The 25,160-nt window shown below is 48.2% G+C and overlaps 1 protein-coding gene across 1 annotated transcript in view; it reads right to left on the bottom strand.

The window, feature by feature from the left end:
• Positions 1 to 24,437, bottom strand: part of ano2b (anoctamin 2b) — a gene marked incomplete at its 5' end in the record, with an annotated part of 119,247 nt that extends 94,810 nt beyond the window's left edge. The window contains 6 exons of the mRNA XM_042317009.1: positions 2,338 to 2,389; positions 2,509 to 2,563; positions 3,071 to 3,222; positions 11,442 to 11,540; positions 15,961 to 16,369; positions 23,870 to 24,437. Coding sequence (XP_042172943.1) covers positions 2,338 to 2,389; positions 2,509 to 2,563; positions 3,071 to 3,222; positions 11,442 to 11,540; positions 15,961 to 16,369; positions 23,870 to 24,437 — 1,335 coding nt within the window. The remainder of the gene's footprint in view (positions 1 to 2,337; positions 2,390 to 2,508; positions 2,564 to 3,070; positions 3,223 to 11,441; positions 11,541 to 15,960; positions 16,370 to 23,869) is intronic.
• Positions 24,438 to 25,160: the final 723 nt, after the last annotated feature.

Genomic DNA, 25,160 nt, shown 5'->3' with positions numbered 1-25,160 from the left:
AAAGGGAACTGGGAAGAGGGGGGAGAGGGAGAGAGAAAGGACTATAAAGGGAACTGGGAAGAGAGGGTGGAGAGGGAGAGAGAAAGAGAAAGGACTATAAAGGGAACTGGGAAGAGAGGAAGGAGAGAGAAAGGACGATAAAGGGAACTGGGAAGAGGCTCAGGCGAAAAGAGAGAAAAACAGAGGGTGTGTCCTAATATGTATAATACCGTGCATAAAATGGTCCATTTGAGAAGCACTCTGTGCTAACGTTCCTGCATTAACATTACCTTTTACCAATACAGACGAAACAAGATTGCTTTATGTAGTTAACGTTTTACTTCATAATTATCATCTGGCAATACGTGAATTCTATTCATCTAGCTAGCCATCTAGTTTTACATGTAGAAAACAACTGAAAACTAATGCTGATGAGGACAGAGACATTTTGTTATGGGAGGAGGGTAGCGTGGTATTTATTGGACAGGGTAGCGTGTTATTTATTGGACAGGGTAGCGTGGTATTTATTGGACAGGGTAGCGTGGTATTTATTGGACAGGGTAGCGTGGTATTTATTGGACAGGGTAGCGTGGTATTTATTGGACAGGGTAGCGTGGTATTTATTGGACAGGGTAGCGTGGTATTTATTGGACAGGGTAGCGTGGTATTTATTGGACAGGGTAGAGTGGTATTTATTGGACAGGGTAGCGTGGTATTTATTGGACAGGGTAGCGTGGTATTTATTGGACAGGGTAGCGTGGTATTTATTGGACAGGGTAGCGTGGTATTTATTGGACAGGGTAGCGTGGTATTTATTGGACAGGGTAGCGTGGTATTTATTGGACAGGGTAGCGTGGTATTTATTGGACAGGGTAGAGTGGTATTTATTGGACAGGGTAGCGTGGTATTTATTGGACAGGGTAGCGTGGTATTTATTGGACAGGGTAGCGTGGTATTTATTGGACAGGGTAGCGTGGTATTTATTGGACAGGGTAGCGTGGTATTTATTGGACAGGGTAGCGTGGTATTTATTGGACAGGGTAGCGTGGTATTTATTGGACAGGGTAGCGTGGTATTTATTGGACAGGGTAGTGTGTTATTTATTGGGCACAGTGATTTCCCCCCTCCCTATCTGATCATTGTATATATTTCTAACTGTGATTCCCCCTATCTGATCATTGTATATATTTCTAACTGTGATTCCCCCCCTATCTGATCATTGTATTTATTTCTAAAATGTGACACCAAACACGACCCCCTACAACACTACAACACTACCCCCTACAACACTACACACTACTCCAGGGATGGGCAAATTTCACACTTTTTCCCCAGCCCCAACTAACACACCTGACTCCAATAATGAACTAATCATGACAGAACCAGACAGGACCAGAATTAATTTCAATCCCGTATCCACCTCTAATGCAGACCTTCCACCAATCACTCACTGTACCCCTGTCTGGACCTGTACTGAGGAACCATGGAGAACACCAATCACTCACTGTACCCCTGTCTGGACCTGTACTGAGGAACCATGGAGAACACCAATCACTCATTGTACCCCTGTCTGGACCTGTACTGAGGAACCATGGAGAACACCAATCACTCACTGTACCCCTGTCTGGACCTGTACTGAGGAACCATGGAGAACACCAATCACTCATTGTACCCCTGTCTGGACCTGTGCTGAGGAACTATAGAGAACACCAATCACTCACTGTACCCCTGTCTGGACCTGTACTGAGGAAACATGGAGAACACCAATCACTCACTGTACCCCTGTCTGGACCTGTACTGAGGAACCATGGAGAACACCAATCACTCACTGTACCCCTGTCTGGACCTGTACTGAGGAACCATGGAGAACACCAATCACTCACTGTAACCCTGTCTGGACCTGTACTGAGGAACTATAGAGAACACCAATCACTCACTGTACCCCTGTCTGGACCTGTACTGAGGAACTATAGAGAACACCAATCACTCACTGTACCCCTGTCTGGACCTGTGCTGAGGAACTATAGAGAACACCAATCACTCACTGTAACCCTGTCTGGACCTGTACTGAGGAACTATAGAGAACACCAATCACTCACCGTACCCCTGTATTGACATGTACTGAGGAACTATAGAGAACACCAATCACTCACTGTACCCCTGTCTGGACCTGTACTGAGGAACTATAGAGAACACCAATCACTCACTGTACCCCTGTCTGGACCTGTACTGAGGAACCATGGAGAACATCAATCACTCACTGTACCCCTGTCTGGACCTGTACTGAGGAACCATGGAGAAGGTCAATGACCTCAAAGTAGGCAACTTTGGGCAAATCAGGGGTTAGAGGTCACTCACCCATGGATTGGCTGGTGCGTGTGCAGGCGGTGCGTCTCAGGATCTCGTACACCTGAGAGGGTTAGGTCACACAGAATATTGTGTCAGAGAGAAACAGAGAGCTGAAAACATATTCCCATTGATTCTTGACATTCATATAAAACAGAGAAACATCCTGAATGACAGACTCACTATTCGACTGCGTGTTGCGTTGTCAAAGAACGTGTCTTTAGAGGTGATGTTAAATCTGTAGAGAACAAAGAACAGGTGTCAACTCAGGGAAACTCAGATGGTGACTCCATATACAGACTAGCTGTTGTCAGAGTGTGTGTGAGGACGTGTGTGGGGCTTGGTGTGGGGCGTGGTGTGGTGCATGGGGCATAGCGTGGGGCGTGGCGTGACGTAGGGCGTGGCGTGGGGCGTGGCGTGACGTAGGGCGTGGGGCGTGGCGTGTGGCGTGACGTAGGGCTTGGTGTGGTGCATGGGGCATAGCGTGGGCGTGGCGTGACGTGGGGCGACGTAGGGCGTGGCGCGGCGTGACGTAGGGCGTGGCGCGTGGGGCAGGGCATGGCACGTGGTGTGACGTAGGGCGTGGTGGGGCGTGGTGTGGTGCATGGGGCATAGCGTGGGGCGTGACGTAGGGCGTGGTGTGGGGCGTGGTGGGTGCATGGGGCATAGCGTGGGGCGTGACGTAGGGCGTGGCGCGTGGTGTGGGGCGTGGCGTAGGGCGTGGCGTGGCGTGGGTGCATCTTACAAGTGTAGTTTGTCCCTGGAGAAGCAGTGTGAGAGCTGCTTGGTGGTGCTGTGGCCTAGCTGGGGGATGTTGGGTTGGAACGGCTGGTTCACCTTCCTCCAGAACTCACTGAGGCTGGCACTGAACCCATTCTCCTGCTTCAGATCATAGCTCTAGACAGACCAACACAGACAGATTAATAGAGGCACCTGCTGTGGCTCATATACAGGGTCTCCCTCCCACTGCAGCAGGGGCTGGGGATTCAGAAAAATGTAATGTCCTCCACTCATTGTGCAGTAGTCATAAAAACAAAATAAAAACAGCAAATAGCAAAGGATATTTAGAAAAAAGTCAAAACAGCCTCCATGTAAAGTCAAAACAGCCTCCATGTTAAGTCAAAACAGCCTCCATGTTAAGTCAAAACAGCCTCCATGTAAAGTCAAAACAGCCTCCATGTAAAGTCAAAACAGCCTCCATGTAAAGTCAAAACAGCCTCCATGTAAAGTCAAAACAGCCTCCATGTAAATGTGCAATCAGGCCAACATTTTAGTAAGTTGCAGAATTGCAATAAAAGAGAACTTGGCCCGAATTCTTTAAGACTTCAGGTCCATCTGTACCTGCAGCCAGAGGGCTGGAATTCAGGGTGGAATGGATGGGGAGAGTCAACCTCTATTGTGTTGGCCTTCTGGAGGGCTCTGCCCAGGTAGAGGGATAGAGGGGGCTCTGCCCAGGTAGAGGGATAGAGGGGGCTCTGCCCAGGTAGAGGGATAGAGGGGGCTCTGCCCAGGTAGAGGGATAGAGGGGGCTCTGCCCAGGTAGAGGGATAGAGGGGGCTCTGCCCAGGTAGAGGGATAGAGGGGGCTCTGCCCAGGTAGAGGGATAGAGGGGGCTCTGCCCAGGTAGAGGGATAGAGGGGGCTCTGCCCAGGTAGAGGGATAGAGGGGGCTCTGCCCAGGTAGAGGGATAGAGGGGGCTCTGCCCAGGTAGAGGGATAGAGGGGGCTCTGCCCAGGTAGAGGGATAGAGGGGGCTCTGCCCAGGTAGAGGGATAGAGGGGGCTCTGCCCAGGTAGAGGGATAGAGGGGGGGCTCTGCCCAGGTAGAGGGATAGAGGGGGCTCTGCCCAGGTAGAGGGATAGAGGGGCTCTGCCCAGGTAGAGGGATAGAGGGGCTCTGCCCAGGTAGAGGATAGAGGGGGCTCTGCCCAGGTAGAGGGATAGAGAGGGGCTCTGCCCAGGTAGAGGGATAGAGGGCTCTGCCCAGGTAGAGGGATAGAGGGCTCTGCCCAGGTAGAGGGATAGAGGGGGCTCTGCCCAGGTAGAGGGATAGAGGGGGCTCTGCCCAGGTAGAGAGATGGAGGGCTCTGCCCAGGTAGAGGGATAGAGGGGGCTCTGCCCAGGTAGAGGGATAGAGGGGGCTCTGCCCAGGTAGAGGGATAGAGGGGGCTCTGCCCAGGTAGAGGGATAGAGGGGGCTCTGCCCAGGTAGAGGGATGACATGATTTCTCCACAAGTTCTGACTATCTTGCCCAACCTATTTTTCTGTTTGACCTTGTTTTTCCCTAACCAGCAGGTCAAGAAGTAGGACAGAATCACAGCAGGTTGGTGCCACCTTAATGAGGGAGGACGGGCTCATGGTAATGGCTGAAGCAGAATGGTATTAAATACATCAGACATGGCTTCCATGTGTTTCCATTCACTCTGTTCCAAATCAGACTTTGTCAAATCAAATTTTATGTCACATACACATGGTTAGCAGATGTTAATGCGAGTGTAGCGAAATGCTTGTGCTTCTAGTTCCGACAATGCAATAATAACCAACAAGTAATCTAACTAACAATTCCAAAACTACTGTCTTATACACAGTGTAAGGGGATAAAGAATATGTACATAAGGATATATGAATGAGTGATGGTACAGAGCAGCATAGGCAAGATACAGTAGATGGTATCGAGTACAGTATATACATATGAGATGAGTATGTAAACAAAGTGGCATAGTTAAAGTGGCTAGTGATACATGTATTACATAAGGATGCAGTAGATGATATAGAGTACAGTATATACGTATGCATATGAGATGAATAATGTAGGGTATGTAACATTATATTAGGTAGCATTGTTTAAAGTGGCTAGTGATATACCTTTTCACATGTGCTGAATACAACAAGCGTAGACCTTACCGTGAAAAGCTTACTGACAAGCCCTTACAGGCCCCCATTAACATCAGGGTTTTAGGCTGGGTTTCTGTACAGCACTTTGTGACATCGGCTGATGTAAAATGGGCTTTATAAATACATTATAAATACATTTGATTAACCAACAGTGCAGTTCAAGAAGAGTTAAGAATATATTTCCAAATAAAACTAATGTAAACAATAATAAAAAAGTAACACAATAAAATGACAATAGCGAGGCTACATACAGGGGGTACCGGTACCGAGTCAATGTGGAGGCTATGTACAGGGGGTACCGGTACCGAGTCAATGTGGAGGCTATATACAGGGGGTACCGGTACCGAGTCAATGTGGAGGCTATATACAGGGGGTACCGGTACCGAGTCAATGTGGAGGCTATATACAGGGGGTACCGGTACCGAGTCAATGTGGAGGCTATATACAGGGGGCACCGGTACCGAGTCAATGTGGAGGCTATATACAGGGGGTACCGGTACCGAGTCAATGTGGAGGCTATATACAGGGGTACCGGTACCGAGTCAATGTGGAGGCTATATACAGGGGGTACCGGTACCGAGTCAATGTGGAGGCTATATACAGGGGGTACCGGTACCGAGTCAATGTGGAGGCTATATACAGGGGGTACCGGTACCGAGTCAATGTGGAGGCTATATACAGGGGGTACCGGTACCGAGTCAATGTGGAGGCTATATACAGGGGGTACCGGTACCGAGTCAATGTGGAGGCTATATACAGGGGGTACCGGTACAGAGTCAATGTGGAGGCTATATACAGGGGGTACCGGTACCGAGTCAATGTGGAGGCTATATACAGGGGGTACCGGTACAGAGTCAATGTGGAGGCTATATACAGGGGGTACCGGTACAGAATCAATGTGGAGGCTATATACAGGGTGTTACGGTACAGAGTCAATGTGGAGGCTATATACAGGGGGTACCGGTACAGAGTCAATGTGGAGGTTATATACAGGGGGTACCGGTACAGAGTCAATGTGGAGGCTATATACAGGGGTACCGGTACAGAGTCAATATGGAGGCTATATACAGGGGGTACCGGTACAGAGTCAATATGGAGGCTATATACAGGGGGTACCGGTACAGAATCAATGTGGAGGCTATATACAGGGTGTTAAGGTACAGAGTCAATGTGGAGGCTATATACAGGGGTACCGGTACAGAGTCAATGTGGAGGTTATATACAGGGGGTACCGGTACAGAGTCAATGTGGAGGCTATATACAGGGGGTACCGGTACAGAGTCAATATGGAGGCTATATACAGGGGTACCGGTACAGAGTCAATATGGAGGCTATATACAGGGGGTACCGGTACAGAATCAATGTGGAGGCTATATACAGGGTGTTAAGGTACAGAGTCAATGTGGAGGCTATATACAGGGGTACCGGTACAGAGTCAATGTGGAGGCTATATACAGGGTGTTACGGTACAGAGTCAATGTGGAGGCTATATACAGGGTGTTACGGTACAGAGTCAATGTGGAGGCTATATACAGGGTGTTACGGTACAGAGTCAATGTGGAGGCTATATACAGGGTGTTACGGTACAGAGTCAATGTGGAGGCTATATACAGGGTGTTACGGTACAGAGTCAATGTGGAGGCTATATACAGGGTGTTACGGTACAGAGTCAATGTGGAGGCTATATACAGGGTGTTACGGTACAGAGTCAATGTGGAGGCTATATACAGGGGGTACCGGTACCGAGTCAATGTGCAGGGGTACAGGTTAGTAATGAGGCTATATACAGGGGGTACCGGTACCGAGTCAGTGTGCAGAGGTACAGGTTAGTAATGAGGCTATATACAGGGGTACCGGTACCGAGTCAGTGTGGAGGCTATATACAGGGGGTACCGGTACCGAGTCAGTGTGGAGGCTATATACAGGGGGTACCGGTACAGAGTCAGTGTGGAGGCTATATACAGGGGGTACCGGTACAGAGTCAGTGTGCAGGGGTACAGGTTAGTAATGAGGCTATATACAGGGGGTACCGGTACCGAGTCAATGTGGAGGCTATATACAGGGGGTACCGGTACCGAGTCAGTGTGCAGGGGTACAGGTTAGTAAATGAGGCTATATACAGGGGTACCGGTACCGAGTCAGTGTGCAGGGGTACAGGTTAGTAATGAGGCTATATACAGGGGTACAGGTTAGTAATGAGGCTATATACAGGGGGTACAGTTTAGTAATGAGGCTATATACAGGGGTACAGGTTAGTAATGAGGCTATATACAGGGGGTACCGAATCAGTGTGCAGGGGTACAGGTTAGTAATGAGGCTATATACAGGGGGTACCGGTACCGAGTCAGTGTGCAGGGTACAGGTTAGTTGAGGTAATTTGTAGGTAGGGGTAAAGTGTGATGGCTTGGGGGTAGAAGCTGTTCAGCAGTCTGATGGCTTGGGGGTAGAAGCTGTTCAGCAGTCTGATGGCTTGGGGGTAGAAGCTGTTCAGCAGCCTGATGGCTTGGGGGTAGAAGATGTTCAGCAGTCTAATGGCTTGGTGGTAGAAGCTGTTCAGCAGTCTAATGGCTTGGTGGTAGAAGCTGTTCAGCAGTCTAATGGCTTGGTGGTAGAAGCTGTTCAGCAGTCTAATGGCTTGGAGGTAGAAGCTGTTCAGCAGCCTGATGGCTTGGGGGTAGAAGCTGTTCAGCAGACGAATGGCTTGGGGGTAGAAGCTGTTCAGCAGCCTGATGGCTTGGGGGTAGAAGCTGTTAAGGAGCCTTTTGGTCCTAGACTTGGCACTCCGGTACCACTTGCGGTGCAGTAGCAGAGAGAACGGTCTATGAATAGGGTGGCTAGAGTCTTTGGCAATTTTTTGGGCCTTCCTCTGACACCGCCTAGTATATAGGTCCTGGATGGCAGGAAGCTTGGCCCCAGTGATGGTAGTGCGTACAGCCCAGTACCTCTGTAGCACCTTACAGTCAGATGCCGAGCAGTTGCCATACCAGGTGGTGATGCAACCGGTGAGGATGCTCTCGATGGTGCAGCTGTAGAACCTTTTGAGTATCTGGGGACCCATGCCAAATCTTTTCAGTCTCCTGAGGGGAAAAAGGATGTGTCGTGCCCTCTTCACGACTGTCTTGGTGATGTGGACACCAATGAACTTGAAACTCTCGACGCACTCCACTACAGCCCCGTCGATGTTAATGGGGGCCTGTTCGGCCCGCCTTTTCCTGTAGTCCATGATCAGCTCCTTTGTCCTGGTCATATTGAGGGAGAGGTTGTTGTCCTGGCACCACACTACCAGGTCTCTGACCTCCTCCCTATAGGCTGTCTCATCGTTGTCGGTGATCAGACCTACCACTGTTGTGTCGTCAGCAAACTAAATGATGGTGTTGGAGTCGTGTTTGGCCACGCAGTCGTGGAGGGGACTAAGGACACACCCTGAGGGGCCTCAGTGTTGAGGATCAGTGTTGAGGATCAGTGTGACAGTGTTGTTGCCTAATCTTACCACCTGCTGGACTACGGGCGGTAATCATTTAGGCAGGTTACCTTCACTTCCTTGGGCACATGGACTATGGTGGTCTGCTTGCAACATGTAGGTATTACAGGCTCGGTCAGGGATAGGTTGAAAATGTCAGTGAAGACACTTGCCAGTTGGTCAGCATATGCTTTAAATCAACGTCCTGGTAATCCGTCTGGCCCCGCGGCTTTGTGAATGATGACCTGTTTGAAAGGTCTTGCTCTCGGTAGCCGATGTGAGTGTTATAACAGTCATCCAAAACAGCTGGTGCTCTTGTGCATATTTCAGTGTGGCTTGCCTCAATGCGAGCATAAAAAGGCATTAAGCTCATCCAGCCATTATTATGAGCCATCCTCTCCTCAGCAGCCTCCACTGGACAGAATGCGTTCAATCAGTATGCTCCCGTTCCACATCAGGGGAGGTGGAACGGGAGCAGTGACGGTACCTCCACATCAGGGGAGGTGGAACGGGAGCAGTGACGGTACCTCCACATCAGGGGAGGTGGAACGGGAGCAGTGACGGTACCTCTATATACAGTTCCTTCAGAAAGTTTTCAGACCCCTTGACTTTCCTACATTTTGTTACGTTACAGCCTTTTTCCAAAATGGATTAAATAAATAAATGTAACTCAGCAATCTACACAGAATACCCCATAATGTCAAGAATCTTCCTAGGGCTGGCCGGCCAGCCAGCCAAACTGAGCAATCGTGGAAGAAGGACCTTGGTCAGCGAGGTGACCAAAATATCAATCGTCACTGACAGGTCCTCTGTGGAGATGGGAGAACCTTCCAGAAGGACAACCATCTCTGCAACACTCCACCAATCAGGACTTTAACTAGAGTGGGCAAACGGAAGCCACTCCTCAGTAAAAGGCACATGACACCCCTTGGAGTTTGCCAAAAGATAACTAAAGAAAGACTCTCAGACCATGAGAAACAAGATTCCCTGGTCTGATGAAACCAAGATTTAACTCCTTGGCCTGAATGCCAAGCGTTACGTCTGGAGGAAACCTGACACCATCCCTACGGTGAAGGGGGATATTTTTGGCAGCAAGGATTGGGAGACTAGTCATGATCAAGGCAAAGATGAACGGAGCAAAGTACAGAGATCCTTGATGAAAACCAGAGCGCTCAGGACCTGACTGGGGCGAAGGTTCACCTTCCAACAGGACAATGACCCTAAGCACACAGCCAAGACAACTCAGGAGTGGCTTCGGGACGAGTCTCCGACTGTTCTTGAGTGGCCCAGCCTAAGACCGGTTTTGAACCCGATCGAACATTTCTGAAGAGACCTGAATATAGCTGTGCAGCGATGCTCTCCATCCAGCCTGACAGAGCTTGAGAGAACCTGTCCCAGACCTGGTGTTTTCAACTCTCTCGAGACAGTAGGAGCGGTAGAGATACTCTGAATGATCGGCTATAAAAAGCCAACTGACATTTTCTCCTGAGGTGCTGACCTACAACCACTGTGATTATTATTTGACCCTGCTGGTCATCTATGAACATTTGAACATCTTGGCCGTGTTCAGTTATAATCTCAACCCGGCACAGCCAGAAGAGGACTGGCCACCTCTCATAACCTAGAGAGGAACCAGGTTTCGGCCATTCTAGGGAGTTTTTCCTAGCCACCGTGCTTCTACACCTGCATTGCTTGCCGTTTGAGGATTTACACTGGGTTTCTGTGCAGCACTTTGTGACATCAGCTGATGTAAGAAGAGCTATATAAATAAATTTGATTGATCTGAAGAGAGGAATGGGAGAAACTCCCCAAATACAGGAGAGTCAAGCTTGTACCCAAGAAGACTCCAGGCTGTCATCGCTGCCAAAGGTGCTTCAACAAAATACTAACTATAGGGTCTGAAAATGTAAGTGTGTTATTTCAGCTTTTTTTTTTATGTGCAAAAAAATTCTAAAAACCTGTTTTTGTTTCGTCATTATGGGTTATCATATGTAGATTGATGAGGGGGAAAAAGACAATTTAATGCATTTCATTTCTGTCAGTCGGGATCTTCGTGAAATGGGTTTCCATGGCTGAGCAGCCGCACACAAGCCTAAGATCACCATGCGCAATGCTAAGCTTTGGCTGGAGTGCCATTTTGGAATGAGCTGCACAACGAGCAGGTGTCCACATACACTACTTGACCAAAAGTATGTGGACACCTGCTCATGCAAAATCATGGGATTTAATATGGAGTAAGTCCCCTCTTTGCTGCTATAACAGCCTCCACTCTTCTGGAAAGGCTTTCCACTAGATGTTGGAACATTGCTGTGGGGTCTTGCTTCCATTCAGCCACAACAGTATTAGTTAGGTCGGGCACTGATGTTGGGCGATTAGACCTCCTGGCTCGCAGTCGGCGTTCCAATGAAGTATGTCCCCTTTGGTCCATTTTCCCCAATGTGAGTTGTTACATCGTAAAAGACAAGTCTCTGCTGTAGTGTGTTTGATTCAGATAATGTTTCAGGTACCAACAAATGTAATCCAAGTAGGAGAATAATCCCACCGTGTCTTCATGTGGCTCTACTGTAGCCCGAGGGGCAATCTGATGCAACATTAAAGACCGTTAAACTACTATAAACAAGGCAACAACAACAGATTAGTTAAATACATTTTAAAAAGGTGCAGGGCAACACCGAGATTAACCCCCTGTTTGTGTTAGGGGAGGATCCATCCATAGGATTACACACACACACACACACGGCTGTAAAGTGGTGGAGGACTCACCTTCTTAGTGGGGACTTTGATCTTGAGGAACTCTGCCTCTCTGCTCAGGACCTGCCAGGGGACATGGAGTCTCGTGAAGCTGGGCCCGTAGACCCTGACCTGGGGGAGAGGACAGTAACCAACAGGTAGGAACCATAGTTTAATACCAGGAGGAGGACAGAGGATAGTAACCAACCAACAGGTAGGAACCATAGTTTAATACCAGGAGGAGGACAGAGGATAGTAACCAACCAACAGGTAGGAACCATAATTTAATACCAGGAGGACAGGTGGTGGGAACCAACAGTCAGGTAGGATTGCAAACCCGCCCACCACCTCCCAACCCTGCCCACCACCTCCCAACCCCGCCCACCACCTCCCAACCCCGCCCTGCCCACCACCTCCCAACCCTGCCCCGCCCCCAACCCTGCCCCATCAGTTATTTGTTATTTATAAAGTAGGTTTGTCAAGAAATATAGGTTGTAGAACCCCATTTAAATGGACTTAAAACGCCCGCTAGAGTGGAAATCCACTTATTTTCAGCGGAAAAACGATATCCATAGCTTACCCATAATGTTGCACAATGATTTAAGTCAAGTCATCATTTTAGTCAAAGTATTATATAAGTATTATATATTTGTGGTTGAAGTTGTAAACTTGTGATATTGTCAATGCCGTGTGTTTCCTCTATGAGATGACGTGCTGATACTTCAGTCGAACTTTCTTTTCTGCTTTTATTTCAATGTTACCACTCTCCAGTATGGCGTTGTTAATTCATCACAAACACAGTTGTTCCTCTTTGCGAGTCGCGACTGAGCAGTATAATAGATCATCTTTGGCTGAACCAACAGCTCGTCTCCGTTGCCGACACTTGGCCACCTGAGCTTTGGAGCAACTAGGAAATAGGAGACGGTCCTCCACTTTAACAGCAAATTATCAAAATCCATTGGAGAATTTTTCCAGTTTCACTTATTTTTTTGCTATTCTGTATTAAATATATACACAGTACCAGTCAACTGTTTGGACACACCTACTCATTCAAGGGTTTTTCTTTATTTTTACTATTTATCCATTATGAAATAATAGTGAACACATAAAAACTATGAAATAACACATTGATAAACAAATCAAAATATATTTTAGATTCAAATTAGCCACCCTTTGCCTTGACAGCTTTGCACACTATTGGCCTTCTCTCAACCAGCTTCATGAGATCGTCACCTGGAATGTATAGAAGGAGTTCCCACATATGCTAAGCATTTGTTGGCTGCTTTTCACTCTGCGGTCCAACTCATTCCAAACCATCTCAATTGGGTTGAGGTCAGGTGATTGTGGAGGCCAGGTCATCTGATGCAGCACTCCATCACTCTCCTTCTTGGTCAAATAGCCCTTCCACAGCCTGGAGGTGTGTTTGGGGTCATTGTACTGTTGAAAAACAAATGATAGTCGGACTAGGCGCAAACCCATGGGATGACGTATCGCTGCAGAATGCTGTGGTAGCCATGCTGGTTAAGTGTGTCTTGAATTCAAAAAAATAAATCACAGTGTCACCAGTAAAGTACCCCCACACCTCTTCCTCCATGCGTCACGGTAGGAACCACACATGTGGAGATCCTCCGTTCACCTACTCTTCGTCTCACAAAGACATGGCGGTTGTAACCAAAAATCTCAAATTTGGACTGACAAAAAAGGACAGATTTCATGTTTCTTGGCCAAAGTCTCTTCTTCTTATTGGTGTCCTTTAGTAGGGGTTTCTTTGCAGTAATTCGACCATGAAGGACTGATTCACACAGTCTCCTCTGAACAGTTGATGTTGAGATGTGTCTGTTACTTGAACTCTGAAGCATTTATTTGGGCTGCAAATTCTAAGGCTGGTAACTCTAATGAACGTATCCTCTGTAGCGGAGGTAAATCACGGTCTTCCTTTCCTGTGGTGGTCCTCATGAGAGCCAGTTTCATCATAGGGCTGGATGGTAACTCAGGGCCTTTCCTGTGGTGGTCCTCATGGGAACCAGTTTCATCATAGGGCTGGATGGTAACTCAGGGCCTTTCCTGTGGTGGTCCTCATGGGAACCAGTTTCATCATAGCCCTTGATGGTTTTTGCGACTGCACTTGAAGGAATGTTCAAAGTTCTTGAAATGATCCGGATTGACCTTCATGTCATAAATCCTCAAGGATCGAACCCTTTGTTTTCACCTAAAATGACATACCCAAATCTAACTGCCTGTAGCTCAGGCCCTGAAGCAAGGACATGCATACTCTTGACACCATTTGAAAGGAAACACTTTGAAGTTTGTGGAAATTATTATTATTATTATTTTTTTTTTAATGAAATGCAAGAGAAAGGCCATAATATAATATAGCAGTTTAGGTGCCATTTAGATTTTGGCCACTAGATGGCAGCAGTCTGTGTGCAAAGTTCCAGATTGATCCAGTGAAGTATCGCAATGCTAGACAGGGTGGCAGGTAGCCCAGTGGTTAGAGCATTGGCCTAGTAACTGAAAGGTTGCAAGATCGAATCCCCGAGCCGACAAGGTAAAACCTGTCCTTCTGCCCCTAAACAAAGCAGTTAACCCACTGTTCCTAGGCCATCATTAAAAATAAGAATTTGTTCATAACTGACTTGTCTAATTAAATAAAGGTCAAATACTGGACAATATTTTGTGCCGAATTGGTCAATTGATACATTTTCAAGTACATGCCAGTAACTATAGAGAACATACAAAACATTATATGGTAATACACTATTTAAGTTTACACAAGGAATGTCATAGATGGATCATTAGCTTATACACTAACTTTCACACATCTAGATGGCCGGGTGGGTGTGGAGCCAGAGACAGCAGGGGTTCATACTGTAGAACCCAGCTCCTACAGCTGAATATAAAAATAGATGTATCCTTTTCTCAGCGATCTACACAGAATACACCACAATGACAAAGCAAAATGTATATGGAATATCTACAGAGGCCCATTATCAGCAACCATCACTCCTGTGTTCCAATGGCACGTTGTGTTAGCTAATCCAAGTGTATCATTTTAAAAAGGCTAATTGATCATTAGAAAACCCTTTTGCAATTATGTTATCACGGCTGAAAACTGTTGTTCTGATTAAAGAAGCAATAAATCTGGCCTTCTTTAGACTAGTTGAGTATTTGGAGCATCAGCATTTGTGGGTTATATTACAGGCTCAAAATGTCCAGAAACAAAGAACTTTCTTCTGAAACTCGTCAGTCTATTCTTGTTCTGAGAAATGAAGGCTATTCCATGCGAGAAATTGCCAAGCAACTGAAGTTCTCGTACAACGCTGTGAGCCATACAGAGCCACCATGAGCAGAGCGCATGCAGAGTGAGGGTGACGCACAGAGTGGAGCAACTAGTGGCTTTACTAAGGGAATAAGTAATTTCTCATTTTGGGTTTCAGGCAGCGCAACTGGGCCTGGGTAAGGTGGGGCCTGAATGTTGCGGGTATGGGTAGGAATCGGGGTTAAAATACATGCCCGTGCAGGGCTCTAGTAAACATTGGTCACAGAAGATCATTGGGACTACACGCCCACCTTTGGGTTGAACAACACGAGAGGTAGAGTCAGTTAAAACGTCTGCTGCTTGGTTGAACAACACGAGAGGTAGAGTCAGTTAAAACGTCTGCTGCTTGGTTGAACAACACGAGAGGTAGAGTCAGTTAAAACGTCTGCTGCTTGGTTGAACAACACGAGAGGTAGAGTCAGTTAAAACGTCTGCTGCTTGGTTGAACAACACGAGAGGTAGAGTCAGTTAAAACGTCTGCTGCTTGGTTGAACAACACGAGAGGTAGAGTCAGTTAAAACGTCTGCTGCTTGGTTGAACAACACGAGAGGTAGAGAGTCAGTTAAAACGTCTGCTGCTTGGTTGAACAACACGAGAGGTAGAGTCAGTTAACGTCTGCTGCTTGGTTGAACAACACGAGAGGTAGAGTCAGTTAACGTCTGCTGCTTGGTTGAACAACACAAGAGGTAGAGTCAATTAAAACGTCTGCTGCTTGGTTGAACAACACGAGAGGTAGAGTCAGTTAACGTCTGCTGCTTGGTTGAACAACACGAGAGGTAGAGTCAGTTAACGTCTGCTGCTTGGTTGAACAACACGAGAGGTAGAGTCAGTTAAAACGTCTGCTGCTTGGTTGAACAACACGAGAGGTAGAGTCAGTTAACGTCTGCTGCTTTCTGAGAATCACTGGGCTAGAAGAGCAGGGCAGAAGAGCAGTCTCATATGGTGATGGCAATGCAACTTTTTGAAAGACGGGTGTTTCTTTAACTATGATGCAAACGTACACTAAATGACGATATTTCCAGACCGCATGCATGGTGGATGGACTAGAAATACAAAATTCCCTTACTTTTCATTAGGTGAGCAATGTGAAATATTACAAATTGATTTGTTAATTACTTTGTTATTTTTTAAAATGCAGCGATAATGATACATTTCACCAGAAATAACACCAGACCAGCAACCACAGAGCGCACACACACACACAGAACACACACAGGCCGGTTGGTCTCTCACCTCGGTGTCTCTCTCCATCTCAAGCCCCGCCTCCAGTAGCCTGGCCTCAAACTCCTCCCTGATCAGCACCATCTCTCCTTCAACTGGGTCCGCCTCTAATTCCACCTCCACCGCCAGGTCCACACACACCTCCCCGTCCCCCGCACTCCGCTGCCCGGCTGCACATCCCAAACCCCCCTGCCCCACACCCCCCACAGGGCCGGAGAGGGGGGAGCTACCATTGGAGATGACAGAGAGGCGATGAGGAGGGTGTGGAGGGGCGGAGAGACGGTGCAGCCGGTCGCCACCCCTCACAGAGATCTGTTTGCGTTGGTAGAACACCAGAACATAGTCCACCTTCCTCCGGCCATCTGAGAAGAACTGACAAGAACTTTGGCCATCCTGGGGGCCGCTAGCCCAACACCCCGCCCTGGAAGAGAGGAGAGGGGACTGGTCAGTAACTAACACCCCGCCCTGGAAGAGAGGAGAGGGGACTGGTCAGTAACTAACACCCCTCCCTGGAGGAGAGAAGACTGGTCAGTAGCTAACACCCCCACCCTGGAGGAGAGAAGAGGGGACTGGTCAGTAACAAACACCTCTTCCCTGGAGGAGAGGAGACTGGTCAGTAACTAACACCCCCTCCCAGGAGGAGAGGAGGGGGGACTGGTCAGTAACTAACACCCCCTCCCTGGAAGAGAGGAGGGGGGACTGGTCAGTAACTAACACCCCCTCCCTGGAGGAGAGGAGACAGACAGGGGACTGGTCAGTAACTAACACCCCCTCCCTGGAGGAGAGGAGACTGGTCAGTAACTAACACCCCCTCCCTGGAGGAGAGGGGACTGGTCAGTAACTAACACCCCCTCCCTGGAGGAGAGGAGACTGGTCAGTAACTAACACCCCCTCCCTGGAGGAGAGGAGACAGACAGGGGACTGGTCAGTAACTAACACCCCCTCCCTGGAGGAGACCCTGGAGAGAGGAGACAGACAGGTCAGTCACTGTTCAGGGCAGAAGTAGCTAAAGTAGCTAACAACAACAACAAAAATCTAAAACAGAGATGAACACACCCCTCCCTGGTTCAGAGATGAACACACCCCTCCCTGGTTCAGAGATGAACACACCCCTCCCTGGTTCAGAGATGAACACACCCCTCCCTGGTTCAGAGATGAACACACCCCTCCCTGGTTCAGAGATGAACACACCCCTCCCTGGTTCAGAGATGAACACACCCTCCCTGGTTCAGAGATGAACACACCCCTCCCTGGTTCAGAGATGAACACACCCCTCCCTGGTTCAGAGATGAACACACCCCTCCCTGGTTCAGAGATGAACACACCCCTCCCTGGTTCAGAGATGAACACACCCCTCCCTGGTTCAGAGATGAACACACCCCTCCCTGGTTCTGAGGAGGGTGAATAGCAGGACAACTTTATTGAAAGATGCAGAAGTTGTACAGTACCAGTCAAATGTTGACACGGACTCATTCAAGGGGCTTTCTTTATGTTTTATATTTTCTACATTGTAGAATAATGGTGAAGACATCAGAACTATGAAATAACATCTGGAATCATGTAGTAACCAAAACAAGTGTTCTAATATAAATATTTTAATTCTTCAAAGTAGCCCCCTTGGCTTGATGACAGCTTTGCACATTCTAGGCCTTCTCTCAACCAGCTTCACCTGGAATGCTTTTCCAACAGTCTTGAAGGAGTTCCCACATACGCTGAGCACTTGTTGGCTGCTTTTCCTTCACTCTGCGGTCCAACTCATCCCAAACCATCTGAATTGGGTTGAGGTCAGGTGATTGTGGAGGCCAGGTCATCTGATGCAGCACTGATGATACTGTACTCTATATCATCGACTGCATCCTTATGTAATACATGTATCACTAGCCACTAGCCACTTTAACTATGCCACTTGGTTTACATACTTATCTCATATGTATATACTGTACTCGATATCATCTACTGTATCTTGCCTATGCTGCTCTGTACCATCACTCATTCATATATCCTTATGTACATATTCTTTATCCCCTTACACTGTGTATAAGACAGTAGTTTTTTTGGAATTGTTAGTTAGATTACTTGCTCGTTATTACTGCATTGTCGGAACTAGAAGCACAAGCATTTCGCTACACTCGCATTAACATCTGCTAACCATGTGTATGTGACAAATAAAATTTGATTTGATTTGATTTAGCACCACTCTGCTTTTCGATCAAATAGCCCTTCCACAGCCTGGAGGTTTGTTTTGGGTCATCGTCCTGTGGAAAACAAATGATAGTGGGACTAAGCCCAAATCAGATGGGATGGCGTATCCCTGCAGAAAGCTGTGGTAGCCATGTTGGAAATGAGGTCGCAGTTGTAAATGAGAACTTGTTCTCAACTAGCCTACCTGGTTAAATAAAGGTGAAATAAATAAAAAAAATTCACAGTCTCCTCTGAACTGCAATCTGAGTGCAGTTAACTCTAATGAACTTATCCTCTGCAGCAGAGGTAACTCTGGGTCTTCCTTTCCTGTGGCGGTCCTCATGAGAGCCAGTTTCATCATAGCGCTGGATGGATGTTGCCACGGCACTTGAAGAAAAGTTCAATGTTCCTGTAATGTTCCGGATTGACTGACCTTCATGTCTTAAAGTAATGATGGACTGTCATTTCTCTTTGCTTATTTGAGCTGTTCTTGCCATAATATGGAATTGGCATTTTACCAAATAGGGCTATCTTCTGTATACCACCTCTACCTTGTCACAACACAACTGACTGGCTCAAACACCTTAACTTTTAAGAAGGCACACCTGTTAATTGAAATGCATTCCAGGTGACTACCCCATGAAGTTGGTTGAGAGAATGCCAAGAGTGTGCAAAGCTGTCATCACGGCAAAGGATGGCTACTTCGAAGAATCTCAAATATATGTTGATTTGTTTAACACTCGTTTGGCTACTACATGATTCCATGTGTTATTTCATGGTTTTTGTCTTCACTGTTAGTCTACAATGTAGAAAAACTTTTAAAAAATAAAGAAAAACCCTGGAATGAGTAGGTGTGTCCAAACTTCTGACTGGTACTGTACATAGACCTGACACCTTATTCTACATAACCTATTTCTATCTGAACACACACACACATGATTCAACAAATCAACTCATCATCACCTTGACTTGTGCAATCAGGTGTTAGTGCTGGAACTAAAGCCTGCACTCCCTCCACAGGACCAGGGTTGGAGACCACCCTGTATCTATACAGGACCAGGGCTGGAGACTACCCTGTATCTATACAGGACCAGGGCTGGAGACTACCCTGTATCTATACAGGACCAGGGCTGGAGACTACCCTGTATCTATACAGGACCAGGGCTGGAGACTACCCTGTATCTATACAGGACCAGGGCTGGAGACTACCCTGTATCTATACAGGACCAGGGCTGGAGACTACCCTGTATCTATACAGGACCAGGGCTGGAGACTACCCTGTATCTATACAGGACCAGGGCTGGAGACTACCCTGTATCTATACAGGACCAGGGCTGGAGACTACCCTGTATCTATACAGGACCAGGGCTGGAGACTACCCTGTATCTATACAGGACCAGGGCTGGAGACTACCCTGTATCTATACAGGACCAGGGCTGGAGACTACCCTGTATCTATACAGGACCAGGGCTGGAGACTACCCTGTATCTGTACAGGACCAGGGCTGGAGACTACCCTGTATCTATACAGGACCAGGGCTGGAGACTACCCTGTATCTATACAAGACCAGGGCTGGAGACTACCCTGTATCTATATAAGACCAGGGCTGGAGACTACCCTGTATCTATACAAGACCAGGGCTGGAGACTACCCTGTATCTATACAGGACCAGGGCTGGAGACCACCCTGTATCTATACAGGACCAGGGCTGGAGACTTCCCTGTATCTATACAGGACCAGGGCTGAGACTACCCTGTATCTATACAGGACCAGGGTTGGAGACCACTGATGACCACCCTGTATCTATACAGGACCAGGGTTGGAGACCACCTTGTATCTCCACAGGACCAGGGTTGGAGACCACTGATGACCACCCTGTATCTTCACAGGACCAGGGTTGGAGACCACTGATGACCACCCTGTATCTATACAGGACCAGGGTTGGAGACCACCCTGTATCTCCACAGGACCAGGGTTGGAGACCACCCTGCATCTCCACAGGACCAGGGTTGGAGACCACTGATGACCACCCTGTAACTATACAGGACCAGGGTTGCAGACCACTGATGGCCACGCTGTATCTATACAGGACCATGGTTGGAGACCACTGATGACCACCCTATATCTATACAGGACCAGGGTTGGAGACCACCCTGTAACTATACAGGACCAGGGTTGGAGACCACCCTGTAACTATACAGGACCAGGGTTGGAGACCACTGATGACCACCCTGTATCTATACAGGACCAGGGCTGGAGACTACCCTGTATCTATACAGGACCAGGGTTGGAGACCACCAATGATCACCCTGTATCTATACAGGACCAGGGTTGGAGACCACCCTGTATCTCCACAGGACCAGGGTTGGAGACCACTGATGACCACCCTGCATCTCCACAGGACCAGGGTTGGAGACCACTGATGACCACCCTGCATCTATACAGGACCAGGGCTGGAGACCACCCTGCATCTATACAGGACCAGGGCTGGAGACCACCCTGCATCTATACAGGACCAGGGCTGGAGACCACCCTGCATCTATACAGGACCAGGGCTGGAGACCACCCTGCATCTATACAGGACCAGGGCTGGAGACCACCCTGCATCTATACAGGACCAGGGCTGGAGACCACCCTGCATCTATACAGGACCAGGGCTGGAGACCACCCTGCATCTATACAGGACCAGGGCTGGAGACCACTGATGACCACCCTGTATCTATACAGGACCAGGGCTGGAGACTACCCTGTATCTATACAGGACCAGGGTTGGAGACCACCAATGATCACCCTGTATCTATACAGGACCAGGGCTGGAGACCACCCTGTATCTCCACAGGACCAGGGTTGGAGACCACTGATGACCACCCTGCATCTCCACAGGACCAGGGTTGGAGACCACTGATGACCACCCTGCATCTATACAGGACCAGGGCTGGAGACCACCCTGCATCTATACAGGACCAGGGCTGGAGACCACCCTGCATCTATACAGGACCAGGGCTGGAGACCACCCTGCATCTATACAGGACCAGGGCTGGAGACCACCCTGCATCTATACAGGACCAGGGCTGGAGACCACCCTGCATCTATACAGGACCAGGGCTGGAGACCACCCTGCATCTATACAGGACCAGGGCTGGAGACCACCCTGCATCTATACAGGACCAGGGCTGGAGACCACCCTGCATCTATACAGGACCAGGGCTGGAGACCACCCTGCATCTATACAGGACCAGGGCTGGAGACCACCCTGCATCTATACAGGACCAGGGCTGGAGACCACCCTGCATCTATACAGGACCAGGGCTGGAGACCACCCTGCATCTATACAGGACCAGGGCTGGAGACCACCCTGCATCTATACAGGACCAGGGCTGGAGACCACCCTGCATCTATACAGGACCAGGGCTGGAGACCACCCTGCATCTATACAGGACCAGGGCTGGAGACCACCCTGCATCTATACAGGACCAGGGCTGGAGACCACCCTGCATCTATACAGGACCAGGGCTGGAGACCACCCTGCATCTATACAGGACCAGGGCTGGAGAATACCCTGCATCTATACAGGACCAGGGCTGGAGAATACCCTGCATCTATACAGGACCAGGGCTGGAGACCACCCTGCATCTATACAGGACCAGGGCTGGAGACCACCCTGCATCTATACAGGACCAGGGCTGGAGACCACCCTGCATCTATACAGGACCAGGGCTGGAGACCACCCTGCATCTATACAGGACCAGGGCTGGAGACCACCCTGTATCTATACAGGACCAGGGTTGGAGACCACTGATGACCACCCTGTATCTATACAGGACCAGGGCTGGAGACCACCCTGTATCTATACAGGACCAGGGTTGGAGACCACTGTTGGCCACCCTGTATCTCCACAGGACCAGGGTTGGAGACCACCCTGTATCTATACAGGACCAGGGTTGGAGACCACTGATGACCACCCTGTATCTCCACAGGACCAGGGTTGAAGACCACTGATGACAACCCTGTATCTCCACAGGACCAGGGTTGGAGACCACTCATGACCACCCTGTAACTATACAGGACCAGGGTTGGAGACCACCGTTGACCACCCTGTATCTCCACAGGACCAGGGTTGGAGACCACCCTGTATCTCCACAGGACCAGGGTTGAAGACCACTGATGACCACCCTGTATCTATACAGGACCAGGGTTGGAGACCACTCATGACCACCCTGTAACTATACAGGACCAGGGTTGGAGACCACTGATGACCACCCTGTATCTCCACAGGACCAGGGTTGGAGACCACCCTGTATCTCCACAGGACCAGGGTTGGAGACCACTGATGACCACCCTGTATCTATACAGGACCTGGGTTGGAGACCACTGATGATATCAAGTCTGGTAATGTAGGGTTAAATAATTCAGCAAGACCTTTTAGATGAGAGGTTCTCCTTGACAGCATAAATGGAGGATAATCTCTACAGTAATAACCAGCCAGGCGACATAAAATACTCTATAACAAAAACATGTTTTCAGTTCACATGGAAAGTTTTGCAAACGTACGTACTGGGAAAGGATTTGGCATGTCATAACAAACAAACGCAGGAGCAGAATCAACAGTTAGCAGAAAGTCAACCGTTTGCGGAGTTACTTACAGGAATCTTGTCTTGGCTGGCGTATTGATGCATTCTGTAGCGCTACAAACACAGACAGGAGAATAAAGGAACGGTGTCGTTAGACCGGGAGGAGAATAATAACGGAATAGTAGCAGCAGCTGTACGCGCAGAACTCATCATTATCAGCACGCGCATCTCGGTAATCCGTCAATTTGGGGGAGCAAAGCGACGCGCCTCTCACTTGGCAGGGGACTCAAGATTAGTAGGCTATGACCTACACACATGTTCCATCTAGATACCTATCAAACTATAGTCTACCTGGAGCTCCCCGTGAATTAATTGTGCTATGAGTCTGAGCTACAGGTTCCGTCGATTCATCCGTCTGTTGATTCTGACTGCGCGCGTCCTCGGGAGTTTGGCACACGCTCAACTCAGGTTCACCCAGGTGGGTTGATTGGTCGATGCTCCCTGATAAATTACGGTAACGAGGAACCAGTGGGAACAACCGGGCTCACAGGTGAGGTGATACTGATGGTTTCTACGGCGACGCGCTCAGGGAATTAAAGTGGAAAGCACTGTCATGCACGAAGAACGCATATTAATAATTGTTGTTTTTCATTACAATGAAACCGAAAAATACTACGACCTTTAAATAATGAGCAGTAGGTATCCACGCCTCTTGTTGGTGTTTATTCTTCATTAAAAGTATGTATCCACGCCTCTTGTACGTGTTCATTTTTCATACATGACAGCGCTTGCCATGTTCCTTCCCTGAGCGCGTAACCGTAGAAACGTTCCAAGTATCAACACACCTGACAGGCTCGAACGCCTTTACCTCGTTCAAATGAAATACTTTTTATAGTTGAGCTATTTCCTTTTAATGTTTCTCCAACACGGTAGTCAGAAAGGTATTCAGCATAATAAGACCGTTCAAACTGTTCCACTGAAATCATCTGATTGGACAAACATCGATATTGTTGATTTAAAACACACACATATATGCCTCTGACTACTTTTTTTCTGTCCAAGTCAAGCACTGCTCCTAAATCATGTCCATACTGTATGTGTCTGCTCCTGTAGGGAATCTATGTCCCGACCCAGACCAGGACCTGTAGAGCCCAGAGAGATGTCCAGACCAGGACCCGTAAAGCCCAGAGATGTTCCGGTCCAGACCAGGACCTGTAGAGCCCAGAGAGATGTTCCGGTCCAGACCAGGACCTGTAGAGCCCAGAGAGATGTTCCGACCAGGACCTTTAGAGCCCAGAGAGATGTTCTGACCCAGACCAGGACCTGTAGAGCCCAGAGAGATGTCCCGACCAGGACCTGTAGAGCCCAGAGAGATGTCCCGACCAGGACCTGTAGAGCCCAGAGAGATGTCCAGACCAGGACCTGTAGAGCCCAGAGAGATTTTCTGACCAGGACCTATGGAGCCCAGAGAGATGTTCTGACCCAGACCAGGCCCTGTAGAGCCCAGAGAGATGTTCCGACCAGGACCTGTAGAGCCCAGAGAGATGTTCCGGTCCAGACCAGGACCTGTAGAGCCCAGAGAGATGTTCCGGTCCAGACCAGGACCTGTAGAGCCCAGAGAGATGTCCCGAACCAGACCCAGATCAGGAGTACCAGGCCCCGGGTCGAACAGGGCATCACTGTGTATGGACGATGACTCGCTGACAGCTGTGGCCACCCTGCAGCCACTCCATGTTCCTGTAGACACACACATCATAGACACCTAGTATACACATCACATTATCCAATACACACACATCATAGACACCTAGTATACACATCACATTATCCAATACACACACATCATAGACACCTAGTATACACATCACATTATCCAAAACACACACATCACATTATCCAATACACACACATCATAGACACCTAGTATACACATCACATTATCCAATACACACACATCATAGACACCTAGTATACACATCACATTATCCAAAACACACACATAATAGACACCTAGAATACACATCACATTATCCAAAACACACACATCATAGACACCTAGTATACACATCACATTATCCAATACACACACATCATAGACACCTAATATACACATCACATTATCCAATACACACACATCATAGACACCTAGTATACACATCACATTATCCAATACACACACATCATAGACACCTAGTATACACATCACATTATCCAATTATCCAATCCACACAGCAGGGTCATATATCCTACCACATTATGGAACAGACACACAGCAAGGTCATATATCCTACCACATTATGGAACAGACACACAGCAGGATCATATATCCTACCACATTATGGAACAGACACACAGACAGGTCATATATCCTACCACATTATGGAACAGACACACAGACAGGTCATATATCCTACCACATTATGGAACACACAGACAGTTCATACAGTGCCTTGCGAAAGT

Source organism: Oncorhynchus tshawytscha, unplaced genomic scaffold, assembly GCF_018296145.1.
Source record: "Oncorhynchus tshawytscha isolate Ot180627B unplaced genomic scaffold, Otsh_v2.0 Un_scaffold_6975_pilon_pilon, whole genome shotgun sequence".
NCBI lineage: Eukaryota > Metazoa > Chordata > Actinopteri > Salmoniformes > Salmonidae > Oncorhynchus > Oncorhynchus tshawytscha.
The sequence above is the reverse complement of the archived record's forward strand: the minus strand, read 5'-3'. Positions and strand labels throughout refer to the sequence as shown.